The sequence below is a fragment of the Numida meleagris genome, chromosome 5 (assembly GCF_002078875.1).
Source record: "Numida meleagris isolate 19003 breed g44 Domestic line chromosome 5, NumMel1.0, whole genome shotgun sequence".
Taxonomy (NCBI): Eukaryota; Metazoa; Chordata; class Aves; order Galliformes; family Numididae; genus Numida; species Numida meleagris.
Genome location: NC_034413.1, coordinates 47780285 through 47803798, shown reverse-complemented (window position 1 = coordinate 47803798; position 23514 = coordinate 47780285). Strand labels below are relative to the sequence as shown.

Here is a 23514-nt window from a genome sequence, read left to right as displayed (position 1 = left end):
GCCCTGCAGCCCCCGAGGGCCGCCCGACCGGGGAGCGGCCGGCGGGGCGTGGCCGAGCACCGCCCGAGGCGGCAGCGGCGCCACGTCAGTGCCGGAGCCGCCCCGCCCGCCTCCGGCCCGGAGCCGGATCCCCGCGCGGGCCGCCCTTCCGCCCGGCGCCGGGTGGAGGTGCCGCCGTCCCATGCTGCCCCGCGCCCGGCCCGCTCCCTCCTCCGGCTCCCTCCGCTCCGAGCCGCCGAGCTCCTGCCGCCGGTAAGAGCCGCGCCGCTCCCGGGGCCTCCCCAGCAACCCCGCCCTGGCCGCCCTCCGCCGCTCCGTTACCTGCGGCCTCGCCGGGCGGCCCTCCCGCGGCGTTGCGGCCCGTGCGGCTCTGCCCTGGGGGAGAGGCGGCCCTGCAGGTGGGCGCCAGGGGAAGGTGGCCTCTGGAAACGCGCTTAAAAGCGGCGCGAGGGGCTGGTGCGGTGCGGTGCTGCCCGCCCAGGTACAGCTGTGCCCGATCACCTCTGTCTGCGGTGTACACAGGGAAGGGACGGTCTATTGGTTGTGTGGTGAGCCAGCAGGCGCTCAGCCGTCAACAAACTCCGTGTTCAAGTGCAGAGATGGTAGTGCAGCTCGGTACTCATATGTGTTTACTGAACAAGTTGAAAAATGTACTTTTTCCCCCCCCCTGTTTTTCATAGCCAGTCAGTCTTGCAGGACTCATGCCGTGAAGTAGGGCAGCCAGAGCTCTGAAGGGAGCCCTCAGAAGTGCTTCTCTGTCCCCAAGCTTCATCGGATCACTGGAGGTTCTTCTCAGCGCCTGCTCACATCAGAACGCATAAACTTCCCAAAGGCTCCACAATGGAGTTCTTGTTGGCCAAAGGAGATTATCCTACATGTTTCAGAAGGTCTTTAGTAGTGGTTTTAGTATGTGTAATGGTTCTTGTGTGCACTGATCAGGACTACTATAGTTTACTCGGAGTATCCAAAGAAGCAAGTAGCAGAGAAATAAGACAGGCATTCAAAAAGCTGGCACTGAAGTTACACCCTGATAAAAATCAGGTAAGTTGTGTCCTTAACAGGTCAGCATTGTTGAGTTAATGAATCTTAATGTTTGAACAGTGACTTATTTTATCTAAAATGTTTATCTGTTCTTGTGAGGTACCACCTGGTAATGTGGTTTAACTCAGGTTTTCTGCAGAAAAGGTTTATGCATGGGGTAGACTAGTAATGCATGGTTGCATTGTCATTTGGGTCGTATTGAAGTGCTGTAGGAAAAACAAAATCATTTGATTCTCTAGTTCTGTTTTTGTAAGTACAAGAAAACCTACATTTGCAGCAAACTACCTTGTTGGTAAACCGATGAGCTTCTCTGTTTAGCTTAATGGAACTTACTGTTTCCCTGCTGATAAGACTCATCCAGATAGCACCAACACCAGCCCATCTTGAGGCAGCAGTCTCCTAAGCATCAAATGAGACAAAGCAGAAGCTGTAGGACCACCTGGGTGTAACGAGAGACAGTAAAAATAAGCTGTAGAATGACTAGAGAAAGATGACTGGGAATGGCTCAGTGCTGCTATATTTTCCAAACCAGGAAAAAAAAAAAGACTTCTAAAAACTTAATTGCTGTTCATTTGTTTGGTGTTTCTTTTCCTGAAATAATCAAAAATTCATAGGAAATATGAGGGTTTGGCTCTTTAAACGTATGTGTGACTGCACAGAGCCTCACAAGACACTGATGTCCAAGTAGGCCCAGAGATAGCAGAGATTTTTCACGCTGAATGAGTAGGCATTATGGGGAAGTAGAAAAGATTATCAGGGAAATAGGAAGTCATTCTGTTCGTTTGTTTCATTGCGAAACAAGATGCATTCTGTTTCTCTGCCGCTCCTTTGAGTCCTGTTGTATAACGCGTTTCTGCAAGTCCTCAGACCAGAACCACTCAGTGAATCCACTGAGTTAGGAAATACAAAATAACTTCCTTTGGGAGATGCACCGATGGCATGTTACCTGTTGGAAGAGGCCTCCTGCTGAATTTGCATGAATGCTCCTGCTTCCCCTCCCAGTGCATTGCATATCATCTTTTCAAGAGAATAAAACTTACACAGGATCAAACAAAAATTGGGAAAGCTGAAAGCAGAGGCATCACTGGAGAACGTTACAGCTCCCTACCAGGTAGCTTTGTATTTCAGTTGATGCCGTAGTGATGAGGATGAGAAAATGAGTAGAAGATGCATTGGGCTTTAGGAAAGGAAAACTTTACTGTAGTTTTCGTGGAGACCCCCGTGTAGTGTCACTTCCGCTGCAGCAGGCAGCTTTAGTAGGGATACTAAAATGTTTCCAAAGGTTATTTTCTCAGCATTGTATGTACAATGTGGCTTATTATTTGCTTACTAATTACAGTTTTTCCTTAAATAGAATGATCCAAATGCCCATGAAAATTTTTTGAAAATAAATAGAGCTTATGAAGTACTTAAAGATGAAGATCTCCGGAAGAAGTACGATAAATATGGAGAGAAAGGTCTTGAAGATCAGCAGCAAGGAGGGCGTTATGAAAGCTGGCACTATTACCGCTATGATTTCGGTAAGTTATGATGTATGTTTGTGGTTTGTTTGAAACAGTCATAAGTAAATGCAGTGTTCAGTCGTATAGCAATCTTTTTACATCAGAAGTATCTGATGCATCCTCTCCAGACTTTCTACTTGCTCTGTTGATCGCCTGTAGCTGTCCTTTTCGCTGCATTGAGCCCATTTTCTTATTTACCATGTTAATGGTTACCCACCAAATGCCAGCAGTGTTATTCTACCTGCCCAGGCTTCTGCTCCTGCTGCCTACTATTTTTAAAGTGCAATTTTTTTTTCATTTAAATTCCAGTGTTGCTATATCATCTTTCCAATTTGTATTTTTTTAAAATATTCAATGCAGGAATTGCATTCCCAAGTGGATTTTGAGAGGACATTTCTGCATTGTCACGCATGTTTTATATGCAGATATACAATGAGAGATTGGTGAAGAGATGGTAGAAAATGAAGAAAATAATAGAATAATCTAAAATGATTTTGAAACAAGCTATTTAATGTTTATCTCAACAGAGTTTATATAGTTGTAGGAAAAGGCAGAGATGAACCATTCCTTTTTTCTGGTGTAGATTGATGTAATGTGTTCGCATGTTGTTGTTGGTTTGTTTTGTTTTTTTGTTTTTTTTTAAAAAGTCCGTGCAAGTTGAAACTGAATAAACCAAAGACAACCAGCACAGGAAAAATGAAAATTACTTTGACATTTCTTCAGATAAACAGACTTAAGTAATCGTGTTTGTCTAAAGTTGCACTACTTGATTGAGAAACAGTATCCTTGTATGCCTATTAACCAGTCGTTTCTAGTGTATTGGTATAAATACAGATATTTCTGTGTATGTGTGGGTGACTATTTGCAATATATCGCATGATATATGAATAGATAGTAATACCAAAAATACCTTGTCAACTGTGGAGATTAATTTCTCGCCATTTATGTGTACATTATCCTTGTGTGCCTCAGGCACAGTGGGGTCTCAGCATGTTAGGTACTGCGGCCATACCAGCATAATGTAACGGTGTCTCGATAGTACTGCTGGTATCTCTGTGCTGGCTTTCTCGAGCACTTGAAGTAGCAGGCCAGGTGAGGTGATGTACTAGTTAGGAGTGTTTGGCTTTTAGGCAAGCTGCTGTTCTTACTTTGTTCTGTGCACCTTATTCCACCGCATCCACATGTTCTATGAGTTCTAAAAAGCTGAGATAACCGGAGGCCGAGAGAGGAAGTTAAAGCTACCAGATATTACATGTAAGGCTCTCAACTGAGGGCTGAAGCTTTGTGAATTGCAGCCTAACAACTAGCTGATGCAGTTTCTAAGACACCTGCTGTATGTGACACCTTAACTGTCACCTAAAAGCCTGCTGCTGATAGGAAGCAGCAGTTCAACTTCTTTCTTCACTCAGTGACTGATCTACTAAAACACCAAAAGAAATGTTCTGTTCCTATAGTGGCTTCAGTAGCATGAGGGCACAGCAGTTCGTGTGAGAGTAAGCTGAGGTGACGCATTGCTCAATAAATATAGCTTAGTTGTAAAAACTCTGTGCCAACTTACTGTTTCAACTTACACGTACTGTTTTTGGCTTCCTGTCTTGTGAATCTGTCTCTTCATTTAAAAAAAAAAATGGAAGAATTAAAAAAATTATTATTCTTTTAATAGGTATTTATGATGATGATCCTGAAATTATAACATTGGATCGAGGAGAATTTGGTAAGTTTAAAATAAATGTCTTAGCTTGACAATCTGACAACCCCAAGGAGCAGTTTTCACATTCTGACGTGTATATCTGTAGACTTATATTATGTAACTTCAATTTTTTTTTTAAGCTATGAGAAAATCATCTTTGTATGGGGGGGAAAAAAACCAAAACCCTTAACAATCCCTGACAAAGTGTAATTTGCAAATAGATCGGTATCTATAAGCATTTTATTTAGTGAGATCTGAAAGAGGAAATTACTTAATTTTTGTGCTTGTGAGGATATTTTAATATAGAAAAACGTAACTTACAAAACTCGCTATAAAAATGATATTCAAAGATGCAGACTGAAAGGCATGTCATTCAAGTGTGTGTGCCTGTATTTTGTTGTTGTTGTTTTATTAGTGAGAGTATTCGTTACCTTTCCTATTCTTTTTCTCGTAACTATCAGCTGATTTTTATGTTGCATTTTGAGCTACTAGACAGGATTTCTGCCTAAAGACATTGCCTTGTGGAACCCAGAAAAGAAGCAAAGCAACCATAAGGAAACGGAAAGTCTGATTGTGCAAAATTGTTTTAGCTTTTGTTGTTAAGGTAACCAATCTCACAGTAGCAAACATTTCAGCTAGGTTAATCTGTAAAGAGTACAGCTATTCTTAATAGAACTCATGTTGAAATTCAGGATGGTGATATCCTCCAAAGAACAGTTTCCCTTCACTTGCACATAATCACTACTGTGGGCAAGTGAGATGGAATCTGTATGCAATCTGAGTTACTGTTACTGGCTTGTGTCTGACATCAGGAAACACTTCATTCAGCTTTCAGGGAAACAATATACAATGTACATGCGAGATATGCATACCTGCAGTGCAGTTATTACTTACGTACAATTTTCTCTCCATCTAGATGCTGCTGTTAACTCTGGAGAGCTGTGGTTCGTCAATTTTTATTCTCCTCGGTGTTCCCACTGCCATGACTTAGCACCTACGGTGTGTATAGCTAGCACAAAACTGACAGTTCAGATCCTCAACTTTGTCATTACTCGGCATAAAACTTAATGAGGTGGATTTTTATGCTGAAGTGGAAAACAATTCCAAGATCCAGGGGAAAAAAAAAAAAGAATGCTGATCTTTTTCATTATTTCTTTATAGGAAAATAGTCCTTTTTTTTTCTTCTTTTTTTTTTTTTTAGTGGAGGGAGTTTGCTAAAGAGATGGATGGATTAATACGCATTGGAGCTGTCAACTGTGGAGATAATAGAATGCTCTGTCGAATTAAAGGGATTAACAGTTATCCCAGTCTGTATGTTTTCAAAACTGGAATGGTAAGTGATAAAAGTTCAAGCATTTTTTAGAAGGATTGAAACCTGGAGGAGTATTTCTTTAACCCTTGCTAAATCATATATTTCTATATAGCTTTCCATTTATCTAATTTCCTTGTAATAAATAACTTTTTTTCCTCCTTCACCGTGGTTAATTTAGATAACTTACTTCTGTACACATCTTATACCATGAGTTTTTTGATTTTTTTTTTTGTGAGTCTTGTTGTTGTTGTTCTTGGTTTATTTTTGCTTGTCCTGAATCATTTTGTTCTTCAATAGTAAACTTCCAATCTTTTCTTTTAAAAAAAAAAAAAAAAGAAAACTTGCTGTGCAGAAGGAAACCCGATTTGGGAAGGTACTCACAACAGTGGTGCACAAGCAAAGCAATGGGTCTGAACCCTTAAACAGGTTCAGTTTGTATTTTAAAAGACCCTCGCAATAGTAAAAGAACAATCTGTATCTATGACCGCATACCTAAAGAAACCTGGAAATTCCTTCCACAAGACTTCCTGCCCACTAGGAGGAATTGTGCACGTCGTGCTTTGTAACTGCCTGCAAAGCAGTGGTGCCAAGGGTTGCGTACAAATTGCACTTGCATTGTTGGGTATGTTTTGACAATGTTAAGATTTGGGAGGTTGAGTGCAGAGATTGCTTGCATCGGTCCATTTAGCATATGCACAATTTTAATTTTTTTTTAAATAGAAGTATAATCGTTTGGAGCTGGCATTTCTAAGATGTAGTTATCCCCTATGTTGCTTGACTTGAGAAGAAATTGCATTACAAAATTTAAATGAAGGTTAAATTCCAAACATTTCAATATGAGAGGGAAAGAACACAGCTAAAGTCTTCTGGAGAGGAGAGGGAAAAGTGGGTCCAACAGTTGCGTAAGTGCTGTTAACAAAAGCACTGGTATATTTTTGTGTGTGTGTGTGTGTTTGTTTATAAACTATATATAAAGTCAGCAAATAAAGTTTATAAAATATACTGTTCTTTGTCTTCTGTAGCAACCTGTGAAATACTATGGAGACAGGTCAAAAGAGAGCTTAAAGAACTTTGCCATGCAGTATGTTACAAGCACAGTCACTGAGTTGTGGGCAGGTAATATTCATGTATTTTGCTTGGGGTGCTGCTCTTGAAATTGCTTTTACACTATAAAAGATGGCAGAAGCTAGGTGTAAAACAGAAGCTGTCAACTTTGCTGTTACTTCTGAGATTAAAAATAGTGTTTATTCTACTTAATATAAAAGTTTCTTGTTTCAGTTTATACCGAAACCAGTCACAAACTGATGCAAATTGTTTCGTTCTTAGGAAACTTTGTAAATGCTATTGAGACCTCATTTGCTTCTGGCCTTGGTTGGTTGATCACCTTCTGTGCTGAACGTGGGGGTAGGTGTACTACACTCATCAAAAAGGCAAACAAGAAAAAGTGTTTTTGTTGACAATGGCATAATCCCTTTTGCTTCTAATAAAGAGTAAATTTGTTCAGCATCTTAGACATCCACAGTATTTGGGCTGTGGGTCATTTAAGCTCTGTTCTACAGGCAGTTTCCCAAAGGGAACGTGAATAGAAAGATGATGGTATCGCGCTTCTTTAATGTCACGCGAGTCATTAAAACAGCCCTCAAGCACTGCCCCTCAGGAAGGGAACAGGCAGAAAAGGTCTCTGGCTTGAGTTTCCAGCTCAAGCTCCAATGACAGATAAAGCATACTGGCTCATCAAGGTACCTGATTGGAAGAAAGGATGCATGCTCCACCTTAAGCTACCAATACCTAAAAATTAGCTGAATGTCATAGACATTCTCTTGGGATTGATATTAGATACAGCAGGAGAAAGCTGCCTGGGTTTGCTGGTGTTGCTAAGGAAATTTGCTACACCTTTGACAAATAAAGATTTCTCGGTCGTATAAAGAGACCTTTGTTCTGAAAAATAAATAATTAGAGTTGCAGTGTGATTTACTTTGGTAAATAGTTTGATTTCAAGTTGTAATCCTTTTGTAATTTTCAGCTTTGTTCCAGTTAAAGTGAGGTTGATAGGTCATCTTAGTAAAGGAAAAGTAAACTATTCAAACTAAGTCTGGATGGATAATTTGAGCGTGTAATACATTACAGTGAGTTGTTATCATTTTAATCATAGGAATTTTATATTTTCATTTAAATCTCATTCCAAGGCAGTATATAGATATGTTTTTCATTAGTTTTGTTAAAATTTCTTCTTACGTCATTATTTGTCTTAGTACAGCAAATAAAGATTTTAATATAACTTTTGAAATTGAGATTTCTTTGATGAAGCAAGAGAATGCTATTCAGCTACTTTTAACTTACAGTAGACAACCATCAGTTGTCAACTACTAGACGTTAGAACTTGGTCACTGAAATACTTCATGACTAGCCACAAAGTGTGTCTTTTGAAGGGAGGAAAGGGGTAATTGCAAACAAGAGTATCTACAGTGAGTTAATAATCTGAAGTCTTATGTTTGCACATAAATGACTTCTGTTTTGCAGATTGCTTGAGTTACCAAACGCGTCTTAAGCTTGCTGGCATGTTGGTAAGCAGAGTTTCATTTTGAAAGCATTTCCTGGTGCTTAAAAACAGAATTGAAAACATGAAGTTATAGCCAAAACTTTGCGTTCAGTGTTGATTTTCAGAACAGTTACATATTTTGACTTAGTAACTACTGGAATTACTTTCACATTTTATATGGCTCTTTGAAAATGTAATGAGTTAATATTAAGTGAGACGTGACCACGCAATCTCGTTCCATTTTCTAAATGTTGCATGTAACTAATTTTGTTGGGATTTTCAATAGTATTTCTGAACGTGAAATTGAAAGATACTATTCTTGGTTTTTTGTGATGTCTTCTTGGGTTTTTTTCTTTTTTTTTTAATTACAGGAAGGTCTTGCTAATGTAGGCTGGATGGACTGTGGCACTCAGGGTGAGCTTTGTGATAATTTAGATATCTCATCTAGTACTACAGCATACTTTCCACCCGGAGCCACCATAAATAACAAAGAGAAAGGAGGTGTTTTGGTACGAGCTGTTTCTAAAAAAATTCTGTATTTAGATAAATAAGGCAATGGCAATGGCAATGACAAAGGAATACGTAAATGATGTCCACACTGCTTACATACAACTTGAAAGGATAGCGTGGGGGTTTGTTGTTTTTCTGTTTGTTCATTTAATTTTTGTCTTCTAAGCTTGTGTATCCTATGAGTTTGTATCCAACTGGGTTTCTAAGGCAGCGATCCCTGGAGATAGTCCACAGCTTGCTGGTATGCAGGGGGAGCAAAGGAGAGCACCGTGCAAGTAGCACTGGCCTGTAGCCCTGCTGAGTCACCTCCTCAGGAGCCTCAGAGACTGGCTGTGGGAATCCAGGGGGTGGGATGTGCTTTGTGACAGGCCCAAGAGCTGGTCCTGAAGCTGCTATCCAGCTGTCCTGGGCGAGGTTGGGAAATAACCCACGTGCCCCTAGTTCTTACTCCAGGAAGAATATGCCCCAAGTATCACAATTTTGAGAAATGCTTTTCTAACAGAGTGCTGACACATGTGCTGAAGGTACTCCTACGCTGTCTGTCAGTGGGGATTATGCTGTTCAGCTCTATTCTAATATTGCGACCTACCTTTGCATGGCAGCTTTAACTCCTTTAAGTGCTGGGAGACGTTCCTCAGTTTAAAGCATGGCTCGTTACTTTATTGCTGCTCCTGTTGTCTGTATCCTTAAAAGGAGGAAGTTAAATTCACAACCTACTCATTTTCAACCTTGTAACTTACACCCGAATTACTGATTCATATGAATTCCTAAATGTTACAAATTACTGAAACTTAGAAATAAATACCACGCGGTTAGGGAAGGCAGTAAAACTAAAAAACAAGCTAAAAAGCAGTTGTCTGAGAATGTTGCTATGAAATTATATATATGAAAAAAGTTGATCAAATATGGTTATTGACTGTACTTTTCAGTTGATAGAAAAGAACAAATCAGAATAATTTTGCTGACACTTTAAATACTAATCATTGATAAATCAGGTTGATGTTAATAGTTCTTTATGATCAACAGTTTACTTTCCTTCCCAGTTTCTTAACTCCTTGGATGCCAGAGAAATATATCAGGAAGTCATGAAGCATCTGCCTGACTTTGAAATCATCTCTGCAACATCACTAGAGGTAAATTTAAAACAAAACATCCAAATGTACAATATCTCTAAGTAACATGATCACCTCAAAATTTTTCAAATGCAGTTGCTGTGACAATCTAGTGCCGCTGTAGATAAAAAATGGTATCTTTTTTCCCCCTCTAGCCAAATTATTTAACGTTTCTTGTCAACAATTTACTTCTGTAATTTAGCTCAACAGAAGTAGTGGGGTGCGCGTGTAGATATTTTTATTTAAATAGGGATAGATGTTAAGAAAATAGAAAACCATGGAAATTGCCATTAGAACTCACAACAGTAACTTTCTGGTTAAAATCTAGTTTAAAATCAACTACAACTTTCTTGCGTGTGGCAGGAGGAAGGGGAGGACAGCCAAGCTCTTTTGACACTTGTAGTAGTAGCAGCGGATTGATCCACGATAAAAAATGTCATGGAAACAAAAAGTATAGAGAGTAACATGTAGCTAGCATGTTTTTGGATTTCTTTGCCTCTTTTCACTCATGATGTAGTAGAAGGAAGTTTAGTGGAGGACTACTTGAAAGAATTTGAGTGGGGGAGGTGGTCGCAAAGAGATCAAGTGAATAATTGGGTATTTGCCTTTCTAAAGCCTAAAGAATTTATAATTTGGTATAAGTTAGGAGTAATGCTTTTTTCCCCCCATTTAAAGGACCGTCTAGCTCACCACAGATGGCTGCTTTTCTTCCAGTTTGGGGAAAAAGACAAATCAAGCATACAGGAATTTAAGAAACTTAAATTTTTACTTAAAGATGAACATATTCAGGTAAGACTGCTCGCTTAGCTAGAACTGGCCACCATTTGCATTCAGAGAACAGGTTCCTCGTTGTGATTTGTTACTGCCACCTCTGGCACCAAAGAGATCTGCTGTTAGTATGGCAGATGAGTAGCGATGTTTTTAAATTAAAGCAAGCGGTGAAGCTTCCCATTCTATCTAACTAATTTAAAAGTAGTTAGGAAAGATTCTATTTTATTTACTGTGAAAGAAAAGATTTATTGCTGCAGATCCCATTCAGTTAACAATCAAAAGTTAAAGCTTCAACATCAAATTGATGAATGCAAAACTGTATTATTCAAAAACATCTACCGTTATCTTGAAAGTCATCTTAAAGAGAAACCAAATTCAATCTTTGTACTAAAAACGTATGGATTGTGTTACTCTATAAGGTGTGGATTTCAAAAAATCATTGCACTGATAAGAAATAAATTACACTAGAATTCTTCAGGTGCTTTTTTGCTTCCTTGGAGAAAGTAAAAGAGATTCTTTTAGAGATCATTCTATTTTGACCTTTAAATTTGAAATTAGCAGAACAACCCTAATGTAGCTGTGATAGTTTTGTTCAAACATCGTAGACGTAAGATTGTTTTAAGAGCTGTTATTTTTAAAAAGGCTATGACTTGTCCATGTTTTTACCTTCTTTATTATGAATTTGTACTTCTACTGCCTTCCAGAATATGTTAGTCTGTCTAATTTTGGATGCCTTAATTAAAATGGCACTCTGTTAATTAGGTTGGCAAGTTTGACTGTCTTTCCTCTCCAACTATCTGCAACAAACTGTACGTGTATCAGCCGTGTCTAGCAGTGTTCAAAGGAAAAGGAATTGAAGATTATGAAATTCATCATGGTAAGGGAGACTTTGGCAAGACTAAATCATTACATAATCACTTTAAGATTATGCCATCCTTGGCAAACTGCTTTTCTTTATTAAAGGAGCAGTTCTGTAGCCTTAATATTTGCTATTTTTCTCTGACCTTATTGTAACCTTGCATGGACTTTTTTTTTTCTAATCCCCCCTCTCCCCGAAGGAGGCATCAGATACTAAGAGATGTACTTCGCCTTTACTGACTTTTCTATGTCAAAATCATCTTCTTACAATGCTTACATAGAAATGAAATCTCTGAAGCTGATCAAGACAGCTTACGTTTTGGGTAAGACAGCCAAAGAGCACTGCAAGGCACGTGCTTCCTTGAGACTTAACCTGCCAGCTGTACAGCGCTGTCCACTTGAGAAACTTGGATTTGATATCACGTCATTGCACTTAAAATTCCTTATTTAACTGATTTCAGTTCAAGAAAGTCTGTATTAAGACTTTGCCACTTACATTCATTTACAGAGTAGTACTTTGGTTCCATGAAAGTTTGTAATTGTTACTGTGTACCTCTGAAAGGATTAAGAAATGATGGTACAAGAAGAATAGAGACTGAAAGAAAATCATAGCTATAGCAATAATAGCTAGCAATAATTGGTGTAGCTTTATCCAGAATGCAGCACAAGCGATGATGTATGATGAGGTTCTGATTTTTCAGCCTCTCAGCTATTAGAAACAGCTTGCAAGAAATCAGTTAAAACCTCAGCACTGTAATACTAAAGAAGAGAGGAGAAAATTGTTTGACCACCTGCAAAAGATGATTCATTGCTAACAGAGAAAGATGGTCCCATGCATCTAATGCGTGCTCTCAGGGAAAAACCTTCAAACTCTCTGCAATTTCTGCTCCCACAGAAAAGCCAAGAAGGGGTTGTATGCATACCATGTTTCTACATCTTTTCATAATGGCGTAGATTATAAATAGTATCAGAGAAATATACTGGACTATGGTACATATATTTTTCTGAATTTTGTTTTACTGTCTACAAAGTAGATGGCACATGTAACTTTTCCCAGAAGTCACCTCCATCCAATATTTCTAACAACATACTATCCAAAAGAGACCTTTCCTAGGGAAAAATCATTTCCTTTCCACACTGTTCTTCAAAGGAAAGAAGATCTTGTATGACATTGTTGCATTTGCCAAAGAAAGTGTCAACTCTCATGTTATCACACTGGGACCTCAGAATTTTCCTGGTAAAGAAAAGGAACCGTGGCTTGTGGATTTCTTTGCACCGGTAAATATTTAATATCTACATTACCCTTCTTTAAAAATGTTATGTCGTTATGTAACAAAACACTATCAGTATCTTGAAGGTGTCCTTGAGCATTATGAGACAGTACTGTAATTTCTCATTCCTTGGCAGCACCAATTTCCTAGATTGTGTGGGTTGTTATTCTTAGTGGAGCTTGTTGCCAAAGCAGCGCTGTCAACGGTTTACGGGCGTTAGGCCCGATTCCATGACAAAGGGGATGGGGGACCCAAGGGCCCACGTCCCAGGAAAAGGGGAAAAGGGTAGGGAGATGGCCCTGAGAGCAAAGAACAGCGGCAACAATCTGAGGAGAAACAAACTAATTTACTAAATAAAATATCGGAATGCAAAACAACACACTATAATACAATATAATTACAATTTAAGCTGATAAATCCAATACAGAGAGAGAGAATGTCCCAAAATCAAGGTAGGCCTTACTCTACTACCGACGATAAGACGGCCGGAGAGCGAGGTGCTGCCAAGACGAGAGACGGCGGAAAAAAGGGACGAGGTCTCGTGATCTGCAAGTTTTTATACTGTGAGCTTTTATCTTTTCCCTCCGGCTGGAAATTGGTAACAAAGCAGCAAAGTGCCGTGGGGACTGTAGTAGTCCTTCTCTTCTGAGAACCAGGTATATCCACTACATGATGTTATGATGTGGAATACCAATAACCGAAAATCATAAAACCACGACAAGCGCGTTATTCTTTTCACACAGCTTACGTTCTCCTGAGAGCCAGCTGCAGGGCAAAGCAATTGTGTTTGTTTGCATTTTGTTTTCCAGTGGTGTCCTCCTTGTCGAGCTTTGTTACCAGAGCTGAGAAAAGCATCAAAACATCTTTATGGTCAGCTTAAATTTGGAACACTAGACTGCACAGTCCATGAAGGGCTTTGCAACATGGTAAGCTGTAGGAATTTATACTCGATAGGATTTTTTTCTTTTAACGTATATGTAACAGTACACTGTTTTATGTATTCTTAAGATCTTGCTCATTTCTCCATGTTTGAATTTTCTTAGTTTTGCTTCAGTTAACTTATCTGGGTAAAAAATTGAATTACTCTCTGTGAATTCCAGAAAGTGCTACATTTTAGGAGGCAGCCTACCTGCATCAGCACATCTCATTGTTTATAAGAGGGTTCTTATGTTTGAAGCTTTCTATCTATATTAAAGATGTGGACATCTAAAAACACTTGAAAACTGGGCAAAAAAGGGAAAACTTTCAAGTCGTGTTTAGATGTACCTACACACTGAAGAATTCTGATTTTGGAAGCATCAGCATTCAATCTCAGACAATACAGTTCCTCATATGGTACAACTGTCTCCACCTGAGGCCTAAGAATAGCCTTTAAGGTCAGGCTTAGAAGGCCTGTGGATTAATTTATGTTTTGTGGAGGATGGCAGAAGAAATACTGGCTGGCTTTTAAATTCAGGTCAAACTGTGCCATCTGAATGTAATTGCCATTTTTTCTATACGGGTACGTATGTAATGGTTTCAAACTCCACTCCACTTGTAAGTTTAAACAGTTGTATAGCACGAAAAAGATAGATTAGCAGCTGTGAGATATCAATACTAACGGCAGTTAAAGGAAAGTACAAGACACCTAGTAATTCCATGCAATTTCTTATTGTGTTTCGTTAGCATAATATTCGAGCTTATCCAACAACAGTTGTGTTCAATCAGTCTGATGTTCATGAATATGAAGGGCATCACTCTGCTGAGCAGATCTTGGAGTTTATAGAGGTATGTAACTTATAATCCTTGTCGCAGTCATGCTACATTTGCAGCTTATTCACAAACGTTTTGTTGGAGGACTAAGATTTAAGTTGACTTTAATTAGACTAGTAAGAGAGGGAATGAAAAAAGACCGTGGGCAAGAAATGATACAGTAATTGTCAGTCTGGGACTTGAAACTTAATAGATTTATTTCCCTACCCTGTCAAGCTATTTCTTTTAAATCAGTAGCAAATAACTTAAGATACTTTCCAACCTGCAGAACACTGGTAATGACTTCTACCTCATAGAACGGATAATCTTGAATAAAAGAGGAACATTCTCAGAACTTAATATAGTCTGTGTGTGATGACAGCAGGTACAGGATCACTTCTTATTTCAAAGTACATAGCCATAAACTGCCTTTGCCATAGGATCTTAGGAATCCATCAGTGATCTCCCTAACACCAGAGACATTTGTTGAATTAGTTGAGAGAAGAAAACGAGAGGAGATCTGGATGGTTGATTTCTACGCTCCGTGGTGTGGGCCTTGTCAGGCTTTAATGCCAGAATGGAAAAAAATGGCCAGGGTAAGTGACATTCAGATGTTGTTCTACTTCTACGTTCTATTCTGTGGAGTTAATCACACTGCGCAACTGCTGTCTTAAATTTGTCAGCTGAAAAGGTCTGCGGGTCAGCATTGTGAACAAAACAGGAATTCGTACCTAGCAGTTTTACACTGCTCCAGCTGCTAAGTTTTTTGTTTTTCAGTACATTAACTCTGTAATCCAGTGCTTCCTGTGGATACAGGCAGGTTTTCAAAGTTGCGAGGAACTTTAAAGTAACTTTACTTGATGCCTAACACCTGGCAGAGATAGTAGCTCTGCATTTGTTTAAAATAAAATCTGAAAAATTAAAGATTTATCCATAAATTGGGTAAGAATTAGTTGAAATAATTTACCACTGTATCCATGGCTATTCTCTATGACCATTAGTCATTTTTTAGATGGCACCTAGACCTTGGTGAAAGCTCTGGCTTTGACTTAAGATCAGTGGAATTCAGTCTTACATATCTAAATTAATTCTTGTCCTTGCAAGATACTTTTGTTCAGATATCTTGTTTCTTCACTGAAAGTAAATAAATGTTAAATTCAATACTCTTTAAGGGTAATGGTCAGTTAACTGAATTCTGCGTCCTTCCCCCTCACTAATTGGGTATTGAAGGATGTTTTTCTTTTGCAGGGTCATTACAGTGTTCTCTTATTTGCAAAGGTAGTACCGCAATCACTGACAATGACCTGAGTTTTCTTGGACACATTGCAGGAATCTGAACTAGAAACTTTGGGCAAAACGGAGGGGATTTGAAAGCTGGTCTGTGATTTTCAGGCACTTAAAACTAGCCTGGACTAAGAGTTCTATCCAGAGTTCTACGTTCTGGTCATACGTCTGTAAAATATTACAAGCTCTAAAGAATATACTCAGTAACTATGGGTTTCCTTGCCCTTGCTATGTGGTTTGAGCCTTTGCAATAAATTCAGCATGTTTAAGACACCTGCAAGCTGTGAAACCGATAGCGCAGCTACAGGGTACTGATCTGTCTTGCTGAACCTGAAATATGAAACGTGGTAGCCGTACTCCATAACCACACTTGCATGTTCCTTTTAAGTCGATATAGGTGCCTTGTAAGCCACGCCCATGCAACTTATACTAAAACAGTATGTGGCTGCTAGCAGCACAGCTGGATAGCTGGCTCCCACTAGCTAACAGTGAGCCATTTACAGGAAAGAAGAAAGCCTTGGATTATCTTGGTTTGTTTTGTTCTCCAGCTCAGTTAATGAAGTGATTAAGACAGCAATTCTGAGACTGTAGTATTATTGATTAGCATGTTTGATTGTTTCTTTTCTATTATTAGATGTTAAATGGATTAATCAGTGTAGGCAGCGTGGACTGTCAAAAATTTTACTCTTTCTGTCACCAAGAAAACGTTCGGGGATATCCTGAAATAAGACTCTTTCCTCAAAAATCAAGCACAGCTCATCAGTATTAGTAAGTACTTCAGTTTAGAAAGTGATCGATCGCCCACTAAAGTCACATGTTCTGATGCATAGAAAAATGTTCATTAAAAGCTATTAAAATAGGCTTCCATAATATTTTCATCCCAGTCATTGTTGACCTCAAACACATGCCATTTTGATTTGCTGTTGCATTTCAATAAGTTGAACTGCAACTCTCAGGAACGTGGCTTTTTGTTTCTTCTTGTTTAGCAATTGCCAGTTTTCTAAGGTCAGCAGCCTGTTAAAGTAGATGACGTAAATCACAGAATCTAAAAATATTATTAGGCTTAATTATTTGCAGCTTCAAAGAACAGTATGGTATAGATGCCTTCTGCCCATCCTTAGCATCATTGCAAAAATTGTCTTTGTACATCACCTCATTCACTGTATCATTAGTGTGGCAACATTACTCACTAACAACACTAAAAATTCTGTGGAAAATGAAATGTAGCCAAATCTTTGTCAAAGTTCCTAGTTTGCCTTGCTTTTCTGCTGTTAAATTGAGGGAAACATAAGTAATAATAGTTTCATTGTAATGAGGGAACATCAGTTAAAAATATGTATTACGGTATTTCAATTTAATTCTTATGTTTCTTAATGTCTGCAGTTCTATCTGGAGTTGTTACTAAAGATCATTCAAACTACTTCCAGCTAGCAAAGCTTTTGTGCTCCCCAACATGTTTCTTACCCTCTCACTATAGAATTGTCGTCTTTCCTTCATTCTAGTTCTTAGTTCTGTATCTTTGAATAACAAGACCTTTATTTATTCAGACTTGAAAGCAAGGCAGAAATATATTCTGAAATCTATGCGTGCTTTAAGTTTCATTATTTCATCATCTCAACAGTCTTTTTTTTCTAAACACAAAGCCAAAGTGTAACCAGATTTTTGCTTTCTTCTTACAGTAGCTATAATGGATGGCACAGAGACTCATACTCACTGAGAGGTTGGGCATTAGGGTAAGTAGCAGCATTAAACTTTGCAACCAAGTTGCATAGGGTTTTTTTCCTAAAAGAATTTTATATCCAAACTATATGTAAACCAAGAACTAGAAAACACTGATGTGTATGTAATGCTTAATTCAAGATTTTAATGTTCCCACATCTTTTAAATCAAGCTTTTAAAAGCATGGGGAAATACTATTACTCTGTCCACCCATTTCCTGGAAAAATGGTGTTCTTTTGTCTACCACTTCTAAGAAGTGATTCCTTAATAGTACAACACCTAAAGTAGGGATTTCCAAACCACTCATCTTCTTGCACTGAAGTGGAACTTGAATATGCGTTTGAGACACCAAATGGATGACTGTTATTCTTCCTTTCCTCAGATATTTACCACAAGTGTCCGTAGACCTGACTCCTCAAAGTTTTACAGAAAAAGTTCTGAATGGGAAAGATCACTGGGTCATTGATTTTTATGCTCCCTGGTGTGGACCTTGCCAAAACTTCGCTCCTGAATTTGAGATCCTTGCAAGGGTAGGTTTTTAACTGTATTAGCAGATTGCTTTTTTCTACTAGCAGTGGTTATAATACTCAGGCTCACTCGCCAACACTATTTCTAGGCAATTATCCAAAAAATGACATACGCCTTTCTAGCTATAGGAGAGAAAGCTATTTAAAAACTGAAATATTAAAGGCTAACTGTTGATGTCTTGGTTCATTATTCACTGTAGATTTTTAGTATCTTACAGGTAGCAGTTCTTGTCCTTATACAGAGAAGAATTTAGTACAGCATTTCACCCTCATGATAGTGAGAAAAGGTTTATTTCCATTTTTAAGTCAAGTGTTCCCTGTTTTCATGCTAGTCTGCTGCAGTTTCACATCAAAACCTCAATAACCACATTTTTGTAACAACTGAAATATGAGATACATTGTCGTTTGAAGTCTGCCCTTTTAGGTCCCCCTCGTCAGTGGGTATTGGCCCTTATGCAAACACATGCTCACAGGCCTTCCTTTAGACAAACTTCAGTCCATGACTGGGGGCCCTTTGGAACTGTGGTGCACTGTGCTCTGAATTCAAGTATGTGCGCTCTGCTGAATGTAGGGCAACTTCTGAAACAAGGCTGTGGGACACTGAGAAGGAAGCAAGTGACTGAGTTATTTAAAAGATTTGAGCAACCTTTTCTGCTTATTTTTAGCTGCGCTGCAGGCTTATTCAAATTATTTAGACATGGAAACTTGAAGCTTGTTTCTAATAAACGTATTTCTTTTTAGGCCGTTAAAGGAAAAGTAAAAGCTGGAAAAGTAGACTGTCAGGCATATGGTCAGACCTGCCGAAGTGCTGATATCAGAGCCTATCCTACTGTTAAGTTTTACCCTTACCAAGGAACAAAGGTAAAGTGTCTCCCTTTGTGTACACTGCTAGGCAGGTGCTGGTAGTAGATGTATTTTGTTTCACATTAAACTTAAACTATTTCTATAACATATTGAAGCACACAATTTAGATATTCAAGAAATAAAATTGATTTTAGTCATACCCAAAATAAAGAAAGTGATACAGTAATGATGTGTTACTGAAAAATGATAAGTTGTAAATTAATCAAACAGCAACTAAAATAGAGACTTAATCGGAACTGGGATTTAATTGAGCAGGAGACTCAAGCGACAAAGCATTTCTGAAAACCATTTCTACCAGTGGCTACTAAAGCAGGCAGTCTCTCTCACAGTGAAATGTGGACATTATCATTGTGGCTAAGGAGAAACGCACTTTCACTGCAATCATTAATATTTCACTGTAATTTTGACTTAAGATAGAAAATTGATAGAAAATATTTTGTTGTATTCTGTTGTAAACCTTCACAAACTGCTTCAATTATAAAGAACTGAGACCAGTATCTTATTAACAGATTAGTAATATTAAATTTAAAAATATTTAAGTGTTCAGACAGTTCTAGAAAACTGCCTTTATTCTTGTACAAGCATTTGACTACTATCACATTTCAAGAAAACTGCAATCACCTTTCGGTGTATTAATTAAAGAGAAGTATTCAACGTATACCAATAGTTAAGCCAACTCAGCTATACTCTTTTTTAAACTCCATCTCTTACAGCAAAGTGCTAGAAATCCTTCCTCACACAACTCCATCACATTCAATAAGACTTTCCTGAGCTAAGAATAGCGGCTTTTCAGGTCTCCAAGTAGTGACCCACATCATAATCTATATTCAAGAAATCTGTCAAAAGTTGCAGACTTTTTAATGGTTGTCAGCATTAAATACCTACCTGAATGAATGTGAGAAAATGGTAAACAACTCTTTCAGCTTTCCTTAACCTTAGTGACCAAGAGAAAGTTTGTATAGTTCTGAAAACTAGCATCTAGGAGGGGTTCTTACTGCAAAAACAATTAGCACTGTTGAACTAAAGATAAAAACATATCATTGAATCATAAATCAACATACCAGAGCCACTGTCTGCCTCCCTCCACTCCTCTGGAATTTTATCTAAAGTAAGGAAATTTCCTATTCAGTGTAGTGCATGAGTAATATATTACAACTTTTTTTTTGTAATTTTCTTATGTTTCATTTTTGAAGAAAAGTGCTCTTGGGGAATATATAGACAGCAGAGACGCAAAAGGTATTGCTGACATCTTGAATGAAAAATTAGAAGCAATTCAAAATAAAGGAAAAAGAAAAAAATCTAGAAATAAGGTAAGAATTCTTATTCTGCTGCCTTTTGCAAGAGACCTTATTTTCAATAATAGACTTTGTTAATATTTGCTCTTTGTCCATGAAGTGTTAAGTGCCATATCTTCAGATAGCACCACGCACATTTTACTTTCTGGCTTGTTCTGGTTACAGTTACCTATTCAGTTTTTCCCACGCCCACAGATGCTGCAAAAGCAGTATTCTCTGATACCAGTTTTGTCAAGACTTAGCAGAACATATAGGTGTCCGTGGGACAGCTGCGTTAAAGAAAGATTGAGCTGCATTATATTCTTAACTGTAATCCTTAGAATAGATTTAGCAAGCAGGCACCAAAACTCGGAGGCTGATGAGTTCAAGACTGGGTTTGACATTTTAACTGAGAAGATACTTCTTAACAGTTGTGTATTATGCTGAAATCTCAGCTGGACAAGTTGTTTCTTAAATAGATAAGAACTTATTATCACAAGGAATAATAATAAGATGTAGTAGTAAGAAGAACTTATCTTAGAATAGTGTTAGGGAAATTTAAAATCAAGTAATACAAGTAAAAAAAATCTGGAAGATTTTTGTGCTTCTAACGCAACTTAATTGTTTACTTTCTTGTCACTAGGATGAGCTCTAACTGGTACTGGAGGTGGATAAAACTCAAGATACTCCAAAGCTGTGAATATAAAAGATGCGCCATAAGGAAATATAAAGCCAGTTACATTCATGACGGGATAAATGAAATGAAAACTTGTTTGAGTTCATGGGCACACGTGACTGTCTGTATGAATTCTGCTGAACTGGGGGAAGATGAAAGCATTTCAGTTTTGGGGGAGGCATTCACTGTTTCTGCAGCTGAACTGTGCATGTCCCTCTTCTGATGATCCAACTACCTTCTTCCTACTCAGCCACTGGAGATGGCCAGAAACGTGGACTGTATTGCTTTTGCCTACCCATTCACTATTTTTCTGTGTCTTTGCAAACACTCTTGGATGTGGCACTCAGCCTATGGCTGTAAACGCTCTCAAACCACTCTGCAATGCAGAAACACAATGAGGGATTGTCTAGTTGAAAGACAGAATTACTCTGCTTTAAGTCTGTGTTATTGTTCAGTAAATTGCTAAGAAAAAAAAAAAAATCAGGAAAGGTACCAGGACAGGTTCATTGAAATACGTTGTGCCTGCCCTTCAGCAGATTATGAGACTGTGGCACTGGTGGTGCCAGGATGAACGTAACTTTGAAGAGCTCGTGTTTGGCTTTGAGGTTTGAGGGTTGTTGGTTTTTTTTTAAATAAAAAAAAACTTAAGGACTCAACTGGGTTTCCAAACATTGACTTTCAGAATTTGAATTATGCTACAGAAGCATCAGTTTAAGTTATTAGGTCATAACATTACTGTTGTCTTTTTAAATATGAATGTATTCTGTGGACATATTTAACTTTTTTTGGTATTGCCACTCTTTCTTTCTCTGCAAAGATGTTTTGGTTTTTTTTTTGTTTCAAATCTTTTGGCAAACAGGAAAGCAAGTGCCTTTTTTAATTTAATAATGAACACTGTACATTATAATGTCTCCTTACATCTTAGTGTAAATTCTGTTCTGTAGAGTACTATTTTTCATAGCTTCTCAACTGACAAAGAAATACTGAAGACAATAGGAGTTACACGTGGAAATATTTTGTTTTTCCTCAATAAAATGCTGCTCAGAATGTCACACTTGTCTCTACTACGTATTTAGATTTGACTTAGTAATATTCACAGTACATTACCTAGTAAATTTGTAAATACATTCAGCCACAAGTCATTTATTTTATACAGAAGGCAGCAAGAGATAGATACCAGGAAAATATTCTAGTCACTCTGAGAAATTCACGTGCTCCTTATTCAGGGTTACCTATAGTGTCCTTGGGGATTCTGTAATATATTAGAAAGAGAAGACTGCATTTGTTTTTTATTCAAGATGGCCTTCCCACATCTAAATCAAATCATCTAAATCAGTCAAAAAAGGAAATATTTGTGACTTCAATACAAACTAATCCCAACCATGGTTACATTTTCCTGCTCCAACTGTTATAATTCTAAACCAAAAATAACATATTCGTTTGCACAGTTTCTCCTTTATTTCTAATACTTTATTCCTAACAGCTCCCCTCAGTACTGGAAGGCCAGTCTCCCTGGAGCCTTCTCTTCAGACTGAAGAGGCCCAGTTCCCTCAACCTTTCTTCACAGAGAGGTGCGCCAGCTCTCTGAGCATTTTCATGGCCTTCCTCTGGACCCGCTCCAATAGCTCCACATCTTTCCTGTGCTGGAGGCCCCAGGCCTGGAGGCAGTACTCCAGATGGGGCCTCACAAGAGCAGAGTAGAGGGGGACAATTCCCTCCCTTGCCCTCTGCTGATGCAGCCCAGGATACTGTTGGCCTTCAAGGCTGCCAGTGCACACTGCTGGCTCACATCCAGCTTCTCATCCACCAGGACCCCCAAGGCCTTCTCAGGGCTGCTCCCAATGAATTCTTCTCCCAGTCTTTACACGTATCTGGGATTGCCCCAGACCAAGTGCAGCACATTGCACTTGGCCTTGTTGAACCTCACTAGGTTCTTGCAGGCACACTTTGAGCCTTTCCATGTCCTTTTGGATGCTGATTTAAACTCTCCTCCTACAGAAAACTGGCACGGTAACTTCCAATTTTCCTCATCATATGACCAAGACTGTTACCTCTGTACCTTCCTGCAGACAACATTCATTATTCCTCACTCTCCACTCCTTCCTAGCAGCTCTGTCTGCTATGGCTCTTTGGCTGGCTGGACAAGCGTGACAGCTTGTGATTTTTGACTGAATGCTGCAGAACATAAGAACATAAACACTCTCCAGGGCCTCTCCTGCTTAGGACGTGCCAGAGTATCAAGTAAACACTGGCAACCTTGCCCTATTTCTCAATTTAAAGCAGAAAACCTTGTACCTTTTCTTTCTCATTTAACTACACACACACACACACACAGCACATAAAACTCAGTATGTATATGCTGCGCAAGAGCTGGCATAGTACACAGGGAGCCCTAATGACTTTTAAACTTCACTTTTGCATCTCATTTTGTTTTAATTAAAGGGAGTTCTATGGTTGTTTAGTATGATTGAACTGATTAACTATCGCACCTTATACTAAAGCAACAAAGTTCCCAAGGTACATTCGGCTACCTTAGCTTCTACTGCTCCAAAAAAGCATAAAAATAAAACCCAATCTTCAACAAAATGCATAGAGGTTAATCACTTTAATAGCCCCTTCCTTAACTTCCATCTCAGGGCCCTTAGTTTCTCAGGTAAATACATTAGTAAATACACTATCAACAGTAAAAACCAACACACACTGCATGTGTAAGCACACACTTTCAGGACTAACACTGGAAGCAAATTAGCAATACCTCAGCACTGTTTGCATTACCAGGAAACTGTTGATGACCTTCATAACATCATAGAAAAAGATGCTGACATGGTAAGTT

The 23514-nt window shown here is 38.6% G+C and overlaps 2 protein-coding genes across 3 annotated transcripts in view; one reads left to right on the top strand and one right to left on the bottom strand.

The window, feature by feature from the left end:
- The window catches only part of PDE1A (phosphodiesterase 1A), a 218950-nt gene extending 218276 nt beyond the window's left edge, over positions 1–674 (bottom strand). The window contains exon 1 of the mRNA XM_021398637.1: positions 322–674. The gene's annotated coding sequence lies outside the window, so the exon portion shown is untranslated. The remainder of the gene's footprint in view (positions 1–321) is intronic.
- On the top strand, positions 97–21733 carry DNAJC10 (DnaJ heat shock protein family (Hsp40) member C10). Of its 2 annotated transcripts, none has more exons than XM_021398632.1 (23): positions 97–252; positions 681–1041; positions 2396–2561; positions 4207–4257; positions 5150–5232; positions 5435–5566; positions 6568–6661; positions 6872–6949; positions 8066–8109; positions 8456–8593; positions 9638–9727; positions 10382–10495; positions 11240–11354; positions 12486–12613; positions 13416–13532; positions 14272–14373; positions 14778–14933; positions 16256–16389; positions 17301–17354; positions 17723–17870; positions 18609–18728; positions 19925–20041; positions 20649–21733. In XM_021398632.1, the coding sequence occupies exons 2-23, from the start codon at positions 841–843 to the stop codon at positions 20658–20660; spliced, it is 2394 nt and encodes a 797-aa protein (XP_021254307.1). In that variant the 5' UTR covers positions 97–252; positions 681–840; the 3' UTR covers positions 20661–21733. The 2 variants fall into 2 exon arrangements, with proteins under 2 accessions (XP_021254307.1, XP_021254308.1); XM_021398633.1 differs by having other exon boundaries at positions 131–252; positions 685–1041.

Coding starts and splice junctions, on each gene's coding strand:
- DNAJC10 (XM_021398632.1), top strand. CDS start 841: ATGGAGTTCTTGTTGGCCAAAGGAGATTATCCTACATGTTTCAGAAGG. Junction 8,110..8,455: donor TTAAGCTTGCTGGCATGTTG/GTAAGCAGAGTT, acceptor TTTTAATTACAG/GAAGGTCTTGCTAATGTAGG. Junction 12,614..13,415: donor TTGTGGATTTCTTTGCACCG/GTAAATATTTAA, acceptor TTTGTTTTCCAG/TGGTGTCCTCCTTGTCGAGC.